This window comes from Leopardus geoffroyi, chromosome E2 (genome assembly GCF_018350155.1).
Source record: "Leopardus geoffroyi isolate Oge1 chromosome E2, O.geoffroyi_Oge1_pat1.0, whole genome shotgun sequence".
In the NCBI taxonomy this organism is placed as follows: Eukaryota; Metazoa; Chordata; class Mammalia; order Carnivora; family Felidae; genus Leopardus; species Leopardus geoffroyi.
Genome location: NC_059335.1, coordinates 10838022 through 10854579, shown reverse-complemented (window position 1 = coordinate 10854579; position 16558 = coordinate 10838022). Strand labels below are relative to the sequence as shown.

Genomic DNA, 16558 nt, shown 5'->3' with positions numbered 1-16558 from the left:
GTCGGCGCTCGGGGTACCTGCTCTGGGTGGGGAGGTTGGGGAGGGGACCTCCTTGGGGAGGGTCGGTGTGCCCCACGAAGCTCCGAGGTGGCTGGGGTGTGAGGTTGGTATTGTCGTGGGAGTGTGTGTGTGGGGTGTTGTTGGTGAAAGGCAAGCCATGGCGGGGTGCAGGGGGACAGTGGCGCCCCCCCCAGGAGGGCTGGGACGTCAGGCGTATGAAGAAGTCTCTCTGTGGACGTCGGGGGTGCCTGTGCGTGGGAGAAATGCAGTCCAACCGGAGCGTGGTGCGTGCTTCCAAGGGACGAGAGGCCGAAGGGGCGATGCGGGCTCTGGGTGAGAGAAGGGTGGCTGGGTGCGATGTCGTGGAGGCTGCGGCGGCCCTACCCTGATAGCAATAGCAACGCCAGGCCTCCCATCTGCCAGGCCTTTTGCCGAGTGCTTCACGGAGACAATCTCATTGAACTCACTCCGACAGCCCCGGGAGGGGCGCAGGGGCAGATCTCCGCGGCCCCCACTTTCCAGATGTGGAGACTGAGACCCGGAGGCGTGGAATAACTTGCTTGAGGGTCCCACACCAAGCACGTGGCAGTGAGGCGATGAACCGCCCCCTCCCCGGGGGAAGGTCTCGCTCTTGACCCTTGGTGACATTGTCTTGATGTTACACAGTGAGGGATGCTGGGAGCAAGACACCGCTGCCTTAAGCTAGTCTGGGACGTGCGCTCGCGCCCGCATGTGGGGGAGAGTGGCTGTTTCTGTACGTATGGGGGTGACAGAGAAGGGAATACAGTCAGCAGTCTGCTATTCTAGTGGCACTTTAAGGGTCCCATCTGGGGGCGCCTGGGTGGCTCAGTCGGTTAAGCGGCCGACTTCAGCTCAGGTCGTGATCTTGCGGTTAGGGGGTTCAAGCCCCACCTCGGGCTCTGTGCTGACAGCTCAGAGCCTGGAGCCTGCTTCGGAGTCTGTCTCTCTCTCTCTCTGCCCCTACCCCACTCCTGCTCCGTTTCTACCTGTCTCTCTCTCTCTCTCTCTCAAAAAATAAAATAAAATAAACATTAAAAAAAATAAAAAGTAAATAAAAAGTCCCATCTGTACCGGGGGGGGGGGAGTGGGAGGCAGGTGACACTCTTTGTTATTGTCCCACCAGACTGCAGTCACTCGTGTCTCTGATGGGTTCCCCCTGGAGTTCCCATTCAACCTCTTCACCCAAGTCCTCCTGTGCTTGGACAGCCTGTCCCCCTCCCAGAGGCCTCTGTCAGTCACAGGGCACAGACACCAATGGTAACAGCCGCTACCCCTCCTAGGAGCCCCCAAGAATGGGCCGGCTGGCGCTGCGGGCAGGAGCTCAATCTGCCCCCTCCCCCCCACCCCGTCTGCCACGACTTGCTGTGACACCCCAGAAAACTCCCTCACCCCTCTGAGCCTCGGCTTCCTCGCCTGAAAACGGGGTTCACTCTCGTGTCTAGCCACAGAACGGAGCCCGTCTCCCGGGTTCAAACCCCAACTCTGCCTCTTGTTAGCTGACCGACCTCGGGCACATTACTGAACCTCTCTGTGCCTCGGTTTGCCATCTGTGAGAAGGGTAACATAACAGAATTATAAGGATTAATGATCGGGTCCGTGCCAAGCATTTTCCATAATACTTCCTGGCGCACTGCAGACCATAGATGTTAGCCATTATTATAATGCATTAATTATTACATCACAGAGTGTTGGGAGAATTACATGAAATGCTGCCTCTGAAGCAGCAAGCAATGATAATGGTCGTCGTTATTACTATTATCGGTGCGGTTATTGGGATCTCCCCACTTGCCGGATGGTGAGCCTGAGGCTCAGAAGGGACGTGAGGGTGACCCGGCATCCCCCCCGCCCCGCCCCGCGTCGGGACAATATTATTGCAAGAAGCCCTCAACGTTGAGATGGAAGTCCCGCATCCTTGCCCAACGCTGCCCCCTGAGCGTCAACGGAGGACCGTCCCTCTGCAGCTCTGGGCCTCAGTTTCCCCGCGGGTCCACGGGAGGGGAGGTGGCAGAGTCTGGAGGAGAGGGTCCCTAAGGGCTCCTCCCAGTCTCCCCGCTGCTGAGGGAGGCCGGGTGCACGGTGGTTAAGCACGCGGGCTTTGGAGCCAGGCAGCCCAGCGCTGGATAGATCCCAGCGCCACCAACTCCTGAGCTGTGTGACTTGGGGCAAGTGGCTTCGTTTCGCCGAGCCTGTTTTCCTCTTGTGAAAAAGCAGCTCCGGTCGTCGTCCCCCAGAGGGCTGTATTGGGAAATTAACCCATATCTCAGAGCCCGACCGGCAGTAGGTGCCGAGTACTTGGGCCTGACCGTCCTTGGCACAGCATCACCACCGTTAGGCAGCTTTGGAGGACCTCAGTCCCTTCCAAAGAAGGACGAGACCCCTTTCCTCAAGCAGGGGCAGGGCTGGGCTGCCAGGTCGGGCTCTCCCCGGGACTGGGAATGGCCCGCGGCAGGAAGGAGGGAAGGAAGTTGGCTGGGACACATTCATGTGTGTGCTGGGGGGTGGGGGAGCAGGAAGAAGGACAGGAAATTCCCTCTCACCCCTCCCCCAACTTCCCTTTCCTTCGATTTCTGCCGGACACCCCCCCCCCCACAGGCAGCCAGGGGGTCCCCGATTCCTGTCCCACCGCGATGGGAGTGGGAGGGGGGCTGGAGTGGGAGGGAAGAGAACGGAGGGGAGGAGGCGGGAGGCCCCCACCCCACCCACCGGGTGGAGGGGGGTGGGGAGTGCACTCTGGCCCAGGCCATCCCTCTCCCGTCCGGAGGAAAAGGCCAGAGGAAGCAGATTTTGGCCAAGGTGACCGCGGGGAGGGGCTTGGCTGCTCTGGGGTCTCCCTCCATCCAGGGAGCTAAGAAGCTGGGCTCTGAGGTCTCCGAGACTCCCCACCTCCTTCCTGAGTCCCTGGCCACAGAGTCGCACCCCTAGAGTTACCAGCTTGTCTTTTATTCTCTGGTACACCTACCTCCTCGGGTCACACACACAGTGAGGGGCCCTCCCGTCTGTCTTCCACGCACACACCTTCTGTGTTGTCAAACACTCAGACATCACACACACACACATACACACACACACACAATCCCTTGTCTCTCTCTCACACACAGATCACTCTCACATTCCTGGTGTTACACACTCAACCATTTCACACAAACACCCGCCCTTTGTGACAGCTGCACACACACACTCACACACACACATACACACACGCACACGCGCACATACCCCTTCCCTTTGCATAGCCCTTGGGTGTCATCTATACACGTTCCCTGTTCCCTGTCACACAGGCACCCATCCTTCCCTCCCCTTGTTACACACCCTCGTGCAGTTCACCCACGGAGCCCCAACCTCTCCCGTCATACGCCCACCTTCCCTTGTCGCACACGCCCCCTCTGATGTCACCGTTGCACACCTCCATGTGTCACACCCAGCCACAGCCTCTTTGGAGTCACGCCCACACCCTTTTCTTGTCACATACCCTCACCAGCTTCTCCTGGTCCCACCCCACCCCAGACACGCCTGTGTCACACACACGGAACTGCCTTCCTGGATCCACACGGCCTCTCGTGGCTCACACCCAAAGCTGGCCCATTCAGCTTCCCCCACACGCCCCCTTGCATGTCACACACACCCTCTCACTCATGTGTCACAAGGCCACAGCCCCCTCCAGGGTGACAGGCACACACTTTCCCTTGCCACACTTACCCCTCTGAGAGCCTCAGACACAGAGCCCAGCCCCTCATCTCACCCTGCCTCTTACACACAAACACACACACACCTGTCCCAGCCACACGTTCTCCCACCTGGGTTTACACACCCACCCATTCCCCCATTTCACCCAACACACCTACCCAGCTTGTCCCCACGCACGATCCCGCCCATGGCCCACTCATGCCTCCCTCTGGGACAACCCTTGCTCAGGACATCCCCAGGGAGGGAGGCTGGGAAGCTCCGGGTCCACAGGCCTCCTCTACTCCTTCCCCTCCCCCCTGCCAGGACACGCCAGCCCGGGAACACCCCTGCCCCGAAAGGGTCACATCACACACCCCTCAAGGACACAGAGACACCCGCCCGGAGAGACCCACGCCCCCCATCCTTTGCGCCCCCCAAGGACACTTACCACCCCCTCCCCCCCCCCACCCCTTTTCATCGCAGACAAAGCTCTCAGCCCGGGGCAGCGGCGAGAGGGGGAGGGGGTCCGGCCCCCTCCCCAACGCCCCTCTCAGCTCCCGGGGCTAGGGAGGGGCGCCCTTCCCCTCCCCAGAGCCCTTGCACCTGCCACGGAGGGGGGAGGAGGATGGAGAAAGAGGAGGCCCCTTGCCCGCTCCCCCACACCGAGCCGCAACCCTTCCTCACCTCCCGTGTTGCTGCGCTTGGTGCAGACCACCTCGGGGGGCGTTTCGAGGGGCCTCTTGCGGGAATCCGGGGCCTCGGGCTCCATGGGGGGGGCCTGGGGCGGCGGCTGCTGCTGCTGCGGCGGCTGCGGCGGCGGCGGCGGCGGCTGCTGTGGCGGCGGCGACGGCTGCTGGGGAGGCTGGGGTTGCGGCGGCGGCGGCGGCGGGGGCGGCGGCGGCTGCGGGGCCGCGGAGGCCGTGAAGAGGCCGTGCACCGCGCCGGCGGCCATCATCCTCATGGTCGGGGGGGGGGGGCGGGGGACGGGGGTGGGGGAGGGGGAGGGAAGGGGATGTGGGAGGGGGAGGGGGCGGCGGCGGAGGGATGGGGGAGGGGGAACCCCGGAGAGGGAAGAAGGGAGGGAGCTGGTTCTGGGGGGCTGACAGAGCCTGGAGAGCGGGTGTGAGCCGGACGGGAGGGCAAGGGGGAGTCCCCGATAGGGCCCAGAGAGAACTGAGGGGTGGGGTCTCTCTCAAGATCACCGAGGCCAGGGACCGGCCGCGCCACTGGGGGGTCGGGACCCCCCTCTCTGCTCCCCCGGCCGGAGGGCCGAGCCCCCCAGACCCTACTCGGGGCGGGGGGGCCGGAGGAGCGGGACCGGAGGTAGGAGGCGGAGGCAGCCGCTAGTGGGGACCCGGGGGGCGGCGGGTGCGGGCGGCAGCGGCGGCAGGGCTGGCGGTGGCTGCTGGCCCGAGCATCTTCTTCCCGGAGGCTCCCACAGCGGCCTGGCCCCTCCCACCCGCTCAAAGCCACGCCCATGCCGGTCAGGGCCGCGCCCTTCGGCGCCCCCATTGGTCTGTCCTTGAAGCCTGGGCCACGCCCCCTGGGCGTGACCACGCCCCTTTCCGCAGCTGGGAGAGGGACCAGGCTCCCCCAGGCTACGATGAGGACCCTGGGCTCATCCACACCTTCCCCACCAGTCACGGGTAATGTACGTTTATTGAGCACTTACTGTGTGCCAGGTCCGGTTCTAAGTAAGCGCTACACAAACCTTGCTACGTTTGATCCCCAGAGCAACGGACTCAGTCAGGTACTCCAATTATCCCCATTTTACAGAGGAGGAAACTGACCAAGAGATTTGCCATCACTTGGTCCAGATAAGAAATCTTGCTTCGCGTGTCACCCACCTCTGACACCTGGGACGTTCCCCTCCCTTCACATCTTTCCTCCATCCCTTGAAGAATCAACATAGGATTCTGCAGGGGCTGCGGAGATCGAGTTCAATGAATACCTGTGTTAAGCATACAGCGTTTGCTGCAATCAGTTGGTGCTCAGTTCAATCAGCAGCACTTACGAACCACCTACTAAGTGTCAGGCACCGTCCCAAACCCTGGGATACAACAGGGAACAAAACAGTCTTGGCCCTCGTAGAGTAAGCACCACTATTCACTTCCTTAAGAAAACCTGATTTTCAGACAACAAAGTGGAGACCCAGGAGCGTGGAATGTGACTCAGTCCAAGGACACACAGGTAGACAGACAGGATTTGAGTGCAGGACAAGCTTAATTTCAGAATCCGAAGGCGTTAGAGGTAGGGGACCCTTCCTTGGAGTGGATCATTGCTAATATTCAATGGTCTCTGATACAAACTCAGTTTTCTGAATTTTCTTCTCCCTGAATTCCTTGTCTCCAAGGATTCTTCCCAGGTCAGTCAGAGGCAAGATTGGGCTCAGAGGGGGTCTGGGTGGGGGGGTAATTATGGCAGCGGGGAGGGGGGGGCTCCCTCTGCTCCATCCACTCCTGCCCCTGCCTTGCCATGCTCTCAGGTCCCCAGGATGGGGAGGGTGGCAGATGGCCTGGGGAGGATGAAGTGGCCTCCCATCTGTCCCCTCCCCCCCCCCGCATTGTCCCCGGAGCCAAGGGGGATTCGAGGGGGTTGTGGTCCACTGCAGTCTGGATCCTCCCCCCTCCATCTTCCGGGAGGGAGCTGAGGAGCTGGTTGCTATGGAGACAAGGAAGAGGCAAGAGAGATGCAGGGAGACACTGGGGTCAGGCCAAGATCCACACCTTAGACCCTTCGATGCACACATACTCACACCGCACAGGTACATATCCCAACATCCATGGAGTCTGGCATGAAGTTCCACATCCCCAGGACACCCACAGTCACACAGGCACTCCTGCAGACACACAGGTGTATACTCAACGGTTTCACACAGGGACACTCTGATGTATGAAGAAGACTCATGGGGATAGGTACACACACACACACACACACACACACACACCCATAATGCATAATGGACATCCAGTCATGTGGACCATATACATCACAGGGTTTCATGCAAAAATAGATAGACACACATCTGATATCCGAGTATGTCCCAGGTGCACAAATTCGAAGCCAAAATAACTCCACACTTGGCCACACACACCCTGAGAAGTTACAAGTACATGATCAAAGCCGTAAGACCTAAACAGCCTATGTTACATAAGGCATACATGTTAGCGACATGTGATATACAGACTGACAAACAGACCTAATCCCGTCTCCCATGCAAATTGGATAATCACACACATTTAGATACATGGCTCCCATCGTCTAACGCACAAAATGCATAGGACCTCACAGGTCACTCAGTGTGACAGGCACAGCACACACGGCATCTGGGGTGCTGGTCACCCCCCCCCAAGTCATGCCTGCAGCCCCAGCTCCACACACCCCCCCCCCAAGGCCTCCCATTTGGACACACACGACAGCACGGTTGGTCACGCACTCACACTCACAAACACAAACCTCCTCCTAGATATTTTTAAACCCAGGCTAGTTCTGCTGCTATGGCAACCGCCCCAAACCCATTGCCATAGCAACCTAACGTCAGCTTTCCAAGCACCAAATCCTGGGGGATTGCAGGGCCCCGATCTGAGGCCAGAGGAGGGGGCCGCTACACCCTCTCCGCCGTCATCCCTGCCACCCCAGTATCTCCACGCCAGGGCCTTCAGGGGAGCAGCCAGCTTAGGGTGGGTAGGGGCTGGCGCTAAGCATACAAGTCCTCTAGACCGAGCTGAGGCAAGGACACCCCTCCACGCACTTTTTCCTTCCGCTCCGCCAGAACGTTATGGAGGGGCTCCTGGGGCAAAGGTCAGCCTGCCCCCGGACACACACAAGCCTGGGTTTGCATCTTGGTTCTGACATTTACATGCTGCGTGACTTGGGCGCGTCCTTACCTTCTCCGTGTCCCACCACGTTCCTTAATTTGGAAAATGCCGTTCCTGCTGTTGCTGTCGAACCACTATCCCAAGGGCTGTTGTGACTCCGTGGCTAACAGCCCAGCCAGACCCGCCTCCGAATTCTTACTCTCCCATTTTCTAGCCGTATGAACTCAGGCAAGGGCCTCCCCTTCTCTGCAACAATGTTGGGGGGCAAATAGTAATCTAATTGCTTAGGGCTGTTGGGAAGATGCCCGACAGAGGGGTGTGGCGGCTGATCTAAGAACTTTGCATGTGTTCCAACTTATTTAAGGCTTAAGCATGGCCTTCTGGGTAGGCACTGTTATTATTCCAATTTTGCAGGAAAGGAAACTGAGGCTCAGAGAGGCTGCCGGAAATCACACAGTTTTGAGGCGCGACATTTGAACCCAGGCAGTCAAAGACGTGACCTCAGCCCTTTCTCTCTCCTGCTTCTCAAGAAGTTTGGAGAAGGGTGATGGGATGGCGGATTCCTGGAAAGGCTGGCTAGCCTCAGTTTTCTAGCCTGCAAAATGGGAGTTCAAACGGTACCGCCGGCTGAGGTTTTGGAAGATCCATGAGGCACCTTGAACCTGGGGCGTTGAGGATGGGCGGGCGAACCTGAGTGCTCCATGTAGATGGAGAGCAGATTGGGAGGGATTGGGCAAGCCAGGTAGCAGGGAAACTGTTTTTGACCCAGGGTAAGAAATACACTTAGGTCATCACCCGATGCAATGCATAGAACACGAAACAAAAGTTTCACAAACTCACACTTCCCCTATACCTTAGTGTATATTACGTCTACCCTATGGGCACAGACTCCGATCTGTTTTTTTTCTATTGAAAAATGTCGGTTGATTTCACAGTCCACTAACCGGTCGTGACCAACAGTGTGAAAAACCCCAGCGTGGCGGTTACGAGGTGGAATCCTGGGATCGCTGGGGGATTTTACCCAGGGGAGTGACATGGGCATCAAAGAGGCAACGGAGAAGGGGCCAACCCGGGGGCTGGCATGGAGCCAGAACAGACTCCAAGGAGGAGGGGCTCTTTGCCCGGACCCCAGCAGGGACGGGAGAGACGGAGAGATGGGATCGGAAGCCAACACACGAAGAGTCAACCCAGTGTATCGAACGCATGGTGGTTATGGCCATACCGGCATAACCATACGTACCCAATGTACAGTTAGCGTCAACCTTGAAGGCGGATCCTTATTTATCCATTTGACAAAAATATTTATTGAGCATGTGCTGTGTGTTGGGCACCGTCCTGGGCACTGGAGATACAGCAGTGAACAAAATAGACACAAATCCCATGAGCTCACGTTCTAGGGAGATAGACGATAAATGAGCCAAAGAAGTAAAACATACAGTATGTTAGATGATAAGTGCTGTGAGGAAAAATACATCAGGGAAGGGGGATGAGGGGTTGGGGTGCAAGCGGGGGGGGGTGAGAGTAGGGCTTTGGGCTTAAAAATAGCGGGCAGGGAAAGCCTCACTGAGGAGGTGGCACTTGAGCAGCGACCTGAAGGAAGAGGAGGTGAGGGAGTCAGTCATATGGGTCTCTGGGGGAAGAGAGGTCCAGGCAGAGGGGAGAGCAGGTGCAAAGGCCCTGAGGCAGGAGCGCACCTGGCTTGTTGGAGGAAGAAAGAGGAGCCCAGGGAAGCTACAGCAGAGCAGGGGGAGGGGAGGGCAGGAGGAATGAGGCCAGTTAGGCAGGAAGCAGCCCGTGTGGGGCCTTGAGGGCCACCGTCAAGACTTAGCTTTGACTCTGAGTGCGCTGGCAATCCTGGGAGAGTTTTGAGCAGAGGAAGGGCTCGGGCTGACTCAGGTTTTACCACAGATCCTTCTGGCAACGTGGTGTCGGTGTCGGGGCCGAGGGAGGGGGGGCCGGGGGGCGGGTAGAAGTAAGTGGCCCCGTGAGGAGGTGATTGCGAACATCTGGGTGAGAGGTGTTGGTGGCTGGCTGGCCCAGGGTGACAGTAACGCAGGTGGGGAGACATCGCTGGAATCCTGGTGCTTCTACGTGGCTTCGGGCAAATCATTTCACCTCTTCGGAGCCTCAGCTTCCCCATTGGCACGTGGGGCTGACGGCAAAGCACCCACCTCTCACTCCTGCTGTCCGGTCTCAGTGTGATGGAGCGTGGACAGCCCTTGGCACAGAATGTGTGCTCAACAAATACCACCCGCCGTTCTCACCGATATTATCCCCCTCGTTCCCAGACCCGAGAAATTCTGCGTCCTGTCCAGTGGGGCTCTGGGAGGGAGGATTCAAAAGAAGAGGTTTGACCTTGACTAATGATTGTGTATTTATCTGATCCTGAGAATATTCGAGTCAGAGAATCTTGGACCAAAAATACTTGCCCCGAGGGGGCCTTTAGGGATCTTTTATTCCTACCAGGCTCTTTGTAGGACGGAGAAACGGAGGTCCAGAGAACAGTTTTATCCTGCCCAGGAGCCCACAGTGAGTTGGGGGCTGAGCCAGGGCTAGAATCCGTCCTCGTGGCCTGTCTCCCAGGCCTGTGTTCCCAGTCTGGCTGCTTCCTTGGTGATCATGGCATCTGACCCAGTCCCCTCCCCCACGCCAGCCTCAACATCTTCCTATGATTTTGACTGCCTCCGGGATAAATTCCAAACTCTCCCTGTCGCTCAGGCCAAAAACCTTGCATTCGCCCTTGACACCCTCTCTGTCCCTCACACCTACGTCCAATCCAGCAGCAAACCCAAGATTCTAAATCTGACCCCACCTCGCCCGCCACGTCTGTCAAGGTCAACACCGCCGAGGGGCAGGCCCCCAAGGGCTCCCCGCTGGACTCCCATGGGAGCCTCTTCCTGGGCTCTCTGCTTTCACTGTTGCCCCCTTTCCGGCCTTTTAAAAGCCAAGTCGGATTATAGACCGTGTGGTGTCCAAGAAAAAGACAAGTGGGATTTCCATGAGAGCATCGAGGAGCAACACAGATTTCTTGCCTTAGGTTTGTAGAGAAAGAAAGGGCTTTCTATGTTCTCTCTCCCAAGGGTGCGGTTTTACAAATATTAGGGCGAGAAGGGTGCCTGGTTGGCTCAGTCCGTAGAGTTTGTGACTCTTGATCTTGGGGTCGTCAGTTCAAGCCCCATGTGGGGCATTAAAAAAAAAAAAAAAAAAAAGACAGGAAACAAAGGCACGGGGAGGTCAAGTCACTTGGGGTTGAGTTGGAATTTGAACGCTGACAGTCTGGCTGTTGCAAGGCTACCCTCTTACCAACTTTTATCACACTGCTTCTCTTTCTCACTTGCCCCTCTTCTCTCCACCAATTTTCTCCAGGGTACATACCCCCCCCCCCCCCCCGCCTCCGAATTCTCCCCTCCCGGGGAATGCCATCATCTTTGGTTGAATTTCATATTAGTCATTTCCCCCTTTCTTCTGCTTCCCTGCCCTCCCCCCCCCCCCCCCCCCCCCCCCCGCCCCATCCGAGCTGTCGGCACGGAGCCCGACGCGGGGCTGGAACTCCTGAACCAGGAGATCATCGTGACCTGAGCCGAAGTCGGGCGCTTAACCGACCGCGCCACCCAGGCGCCCCTCTTTGATTAAGATTCGCGTGTATCCTTACAGTCAAGTTTCTTTGCGTGCGTTTTAAAGTCGCAGAAATGTCAGCCAGCCACAAACCTCCTTCCCTTTCTCTCATTGTGCTTTTGGAGAGCTCTCGGCGTGGCTGTGTTGATTTCTAGCTCCTGAAGAGAGTCACAGGAGGATTCTGGAGAGGCCGCCTGAGTTTAAAATCCCAGGCCCGGACGGCTCACTAGCTGGATGCCCTCGGGCAAGTGTCTTAACCTCTCTGGTCCACAGCTTCTCCAGGTAGAACGGGGGTGGTTCCAAAATGGCACCTTTCTCACCGGACCATTGCCAGCTGGCATCTTACAGCATTTAGCAGCAGGCATTGACTAAGCACAGCATGATGATTGCTTCTCTCTCTTTTGCATTGCTGTGGGGGTTCCTCACTAGTTACTCCACAGTCCACTTCTCAAGACCCGGTGATGGGCATAAAATCCCCTCCAATTCTTTGCTGCTACACCACACGCAATTTGCATCCTCCTGCAGACCTCATGCGCAGGCCTGTCGGAGAGTGGAGAGAGGAGGGTGCCGGGCATCCTCGTATTTAATTTCTCGGAGTATTCCAGATTGCTCTCCAGAAAGGACACACCTGTTTATATTGCTACCCTCAATGCCAGCTGACCCATTCTTCCAGATACTTCTCTGGAACTCGGTGTTCTCAGACCACCTAATTTTGGCTAATCTAGTGGCTGTGAAAATATTGCTTTACGTACTTATGTAGATCAGTGTAGCTTCTCTGGGCTTCTTAAGGCTTCATTTGCACCTTGAATTACTACAAACACGTACAGCCGTATGCGTGTGTGCAGGCACATGTGCACTCGTGTGTGTGTGTGTGTGTGTGTGTGTGTGTGTGTGTAAGGCTTTGAATACTAACACTTTATTTTTTTTTAATGTTTATTCATTTTTGAGACACAGAGAGAGACAGAGCACAAGCAGGGGAGGGGCAGAGAGAGAGGGAGACCCAGAATCCGAAGCAGGCTCCGGGCTCCGAGCTGTCAGTACAGAGCCCCACGCGGGGCTCGAACTCACAACCGCGAGATCGTGACCTGAGCCCAAGTTGGATGCTTAAACCGACTGCCCCCCCCAGGCGCCCCTTGAATACTAACACTTTAATACTTTAGTTTCTGTCACTTTAAGTAAAAAAGGGATCATTGTAGTACCTACCTCTCTCCTAGATTAAGAGGATTCAATGATACGATAATGGCCATGGTTTATTCTGTTTCCTTCCACGGCAGGCACTGTGGTAGGTGCTTCATATGTAATAACCAAGTCGCTCCTCACAAAAAAACACTATGAGGCACAGCTGCTCTTATCATCCCCATTTTACAGATGAGAAAGCCGAGACATGGAGAGATAGACTTTAAGAAGCGGAGCTGGGCTTCAAACCCAGGCAGACAGGTTCATGAACCCCCTCGCTGCCTCTCAGGAGGCATAGAGCAGAAGCAGCCATGGCTTCATGACTGTTCTATATTAATCAGCCGTAATCACCTGACAGGACAATGCAGGGGTTGCTTAGGGTATGTTTGCTGATGGCCTTAGCAAATCTGATAATGGATTTATCTCTTTATCATAAGCATAATAATTATAGAACCTCACGTTAAAAAAAAAAATCATGTTAAGGGGCACCTGGGTGGCTCAGTCGGTTGAGCGTTCCACTCTTGATTCCGGCTCAGGTCATGATCCCAGGGTCATGGGATGGAGCCCCGAGGTAGGCTCCATGCTGATCGTGGCCTGGATGCCTTCCTCATGTCCATTCACCTCCCCCTTGAACCTCTCCCCTTGCCCCACTCCTCATTCTCACCCTTGACTGGGCTCCAATCTCATGAAGAGAAGAGGAGCCATTGGAAGGCTCCCAGGACATCTATGTCCTACCTGCATCTGAGACCCCATTCTCTGCCTTCCCTCCTGGTAACTATGGAAACGCTGCTAGTGTGCACTAGATCCCATCTCTTCCATCTACTCAGGGACATAAATCAAGCGATTCTCCCCTGTCTGTCAGGCATTCCTCTCTCTTCTAGATCGTTCTTGATGTCATAAAACATGTCTTAACACAAATATGCTTTCTAGCTACAGATCCAATGTTCTCTGCTCTTTACAGTTTTACAGCAAACCCTAAAAAGAGGAAGAGGGAGAGAGAGAGAGAGAGAGAGGGAGAGAGAGAGGGAGAGAGAGAGGGAGAGAGAAACGGAGGGATCTGTACTAATGTCTCCTATTCTATTCCTTTCCTCAGTCCTTCTTGAATCACCCAACCAGGGTTTGGCTTCACCACTTGGCCGAATCAACTTTTGAGTTGATTACTTGGTGACCTCCATGTGGCTCAACCCAATAGTCCAGTGACCTGCCCTCATGTCACTTGAGCCCTCTCACTGATAGTCACTCTCTTTCTAGGTTTATCTTCTTCCCTTGGCTCTCAAGACTCTCCACACTCATGATTTCCTTCCTATCTCAATGGCTGCTCCTTGTCTGTCATTTCTTCCTCATCTCTGGGGTCCTTGAACATTGGGGCTCAGTGCTTATCTTCTCTTTTCTTTTTTCACCCACTCTTTTAGTGATGGCATCCCAAAGTTCTATATCTCTCTAGGCTGGACCTCACCCCAGAACTCAGATTCATATATTCATTTATTCTCTCAATGAACGTCCAGTTGGAAGTCTGTTAGGTACCTCGTAGTGTCCAAAACCAAACTCCCGAGCCCGACTTCCCCCTGTGCCCCACCTGCTTGCTATTCATCTAATCTCAATAAATGGAAACTTTGTCTTAGCAGCTTCTTAGATCAAAAAACCTTGCAATCATTTTGACTCGTTTCTTCATCTCCCTCCCAACACCCAACCCATCAGTGGATTCTGTCAGCTCTATCTTAGGAACATGTGTGGATTCTAACTACGTCTCCTATGGCTTCCTAAAAGCCACCATCATCTCTCATTTGAATTATAATTTAAAATAATCTTTTGGTTAAAAGATGAACCATTTTACAGGGCACAAGCCAGAGGCATCTCGTACATTCACAGTGTTGTGTAAGCATCATCTCTATTATTTCCAAAACATTTTCATCATCCCCAAAGGAGACCTCACACCCATTAAACAGTGACTCCCCATTCCCACCCCTACCCACACCCCAATCCCTGGCACCACTAATCAGCTTTCTGTCTCTATGGATTTGCCTACTCTGGACATTTTGTATGAATGGACTCATGCAATATGTGACCTTTGTGTATGGCTTTCTTCACCCATTATATTTTCAAGATTCATCCACATCGTAGCATGAACCAGTACCCCATCCCTTTTCAGGGCTGAATAATATCCCATTGCATGGATATACCACACCTTGCTTATCCATTCATCTGTGGATTGGCATTTGGGTTATTGCCATTTTTTTGGCTATTATGAATGGTACTACTATGCATACTCACGTACAGATAATTTGTTTGAACACCAGTTTTTAATTCTCTTGGGGAAATACCCAGGAGTGGAATTGCTGGGTCCTGTGGCAACTCTATGTTTAGCTTTTTGAGGAACTGCTAAACTGTTTTCCACAGATTGCACCATTTTATTCATTTGAATTATTTTAGCAGCCTATTCTTTTTTTTTTTTTAATTTAAGTTTACTTTTATTTCTTTTGAGAGAGAGATAGAGAGGAAGCAGGGGAGGGGCAGAGAGAGAGAGAGGGAGACAGAATCCCAAGCAGGCTGTCCACACTGTCAGCACAGAGCCCGATGTGGGGCTCAACCCCACTAACCATGAGATCATGACCTGAGTGGAAATCAAGAGAATCAAGAGTCCGGCACTTAACTGACTGAGCCCTCAGGTGCCCCTTAACACCCTGTTCTTTTTTTTTTTTTTTTTTTTCAACGTTTATTTATTTTTGGGACAGAGAGAGACAGAGCATGAACGGGGGAGGGGCAGAGAGAGAGGGAGACACAGAATCGGAAACAGGCTCCAGGCTCCGAGCCATCAGCCCAGAGCCCGACGCGGGGCTCGAACTCACGGACCGCGAGATCGTGACCTGGCTGAAGTCGGACGCTTAACCGACTGCGCCACCCAGGCGCCCCAACACCCTGTTCTTAACACAGCCACCAGCACGACCACTTAAGACGTGAATCAAATTGTGTCCCTGCTGGCCTCCATCTTCAATGGGTCCCATCTCACTCAGGGCAAAATCCAAAGACCTCACAATGGCTTCCAATGCCCTACATGACTTAGCTTCTGGCTCCCTCCAGATATCTTCTTCCACATTCTTACCCACTCAGTACGGACCTCCTCCCCCTGCCTTTTTTTAAGGCGATCTCTAACCCAACGTGGAGCTCGAACGCATGACCCCGAGATCGAGTGCCACATATCCTACCACCTAAGCCAGTTAGGCGCCCCCCCTCCTCACTGCATCAGGCAGGCTCCCACCTCTGGGCTTTTGCCCTCATTGTTTGCTTCTCCTGGAATGCTCTACCCCTGTATCCGCAAGACTGGTTCGTTCACTTTCTTTAGGTCTCTCTTCTAAGTCACCTTCTCTGAGACACCTTCTCTGACCATCCTGTCTCCTTTACTCTGCTTTATTTTCTCCATAGTACTCATCACAATCTGACATCATACATACATTTACTCACTGTTTTATGTATGTATGTGTTTATATTTAATTGTGTGTCTTCCGTTCACTAGGCATAGGCTTCTTTTTCTCTTTGTTCACTGATGTACCTACCCCCAGCACCCAGAAAAGTGCCTGGAGCATAGTAGGTGCTCAGTACATTCAGGTTGCATTTCATGAGATAGGCTGATGCGGTTCAGAGCCATTTTCAGATATACTTAAATTGCCTAACTAGTTGTCTTGGTGTAGGAATGGCTTCCAGGAGCGCTCCTATTGTCCAACTGTGCTAACTCACTAGGTACAAGGCCCACCGTCTACTGGGGCATGACCTTACGCTCTAGTGGCTACTCCACAAGCCCCTGTATAACGGAGGTGAGTTAATGATTAAAAGAACTGAGCCAGAAGCTAGTCCATGAACACATGTTCCGAAATGTAGCTAACATGAGTTAAACATTGTGAAAGGTTTCACAAATTTCCAAAATATTTAGATGACATCACCAATATGGACTTGTGAAGTTGCAACTTTTTCTAAGCTATAATGACTAAGAAAAAGTTTCATCCAGCACACTAGAGGAAAAGATAATTTACTGTTCTCTTCTCTCTGTAGATCAGGATATTATGAAATAAGTACATGCAGCCAAAAAAGTAGGCGACAAACCACAGAGGTGTGTCAGGCAGTGAATTAATAAAAACATTACGTTATCTTTGGGGATTGTGCAACGTTTGTGGTGTTTGTGAGCGCTTTTAAATGTGTAACTTGTTATTATCTCATAGTCTACATTTTCATGTTCATACCCAATTTTGTGTTAGTAACTTTGTATTTCTTTT

The 16558-nt window shown here is 54.2% G+C and overlaps 1 protein-coding gene across 2 annotated transcripts in view; it reads right to left on the bottom strand.

Moving 5' to 3' along the window:
• Positions 1–4553, bottom strand: part of NOVA2 (NOVA alternative splicing regulator 2) — a 29271-nt gene extending 24718 nt beyond the window's left edge. The window contains exon 1 of one of the 2 annotated variants that reach the window (XM_045440824.1): positions 4369–4553. In XM_045440824.1, coding sequence (XP_045296780.1) covers positions 4369–4453 — 85 coding nt within the window. In that variant the 5' untranslated portion in view covers positions 4454–4553. The remainder of the gene's footprint in view (positions 1–4368) is intronic. The other variant, XM_045440823.1, reaches the window with a different exon arrangement.
• Positions 4554–16558: the final 12005 nt, after the last annotated feature.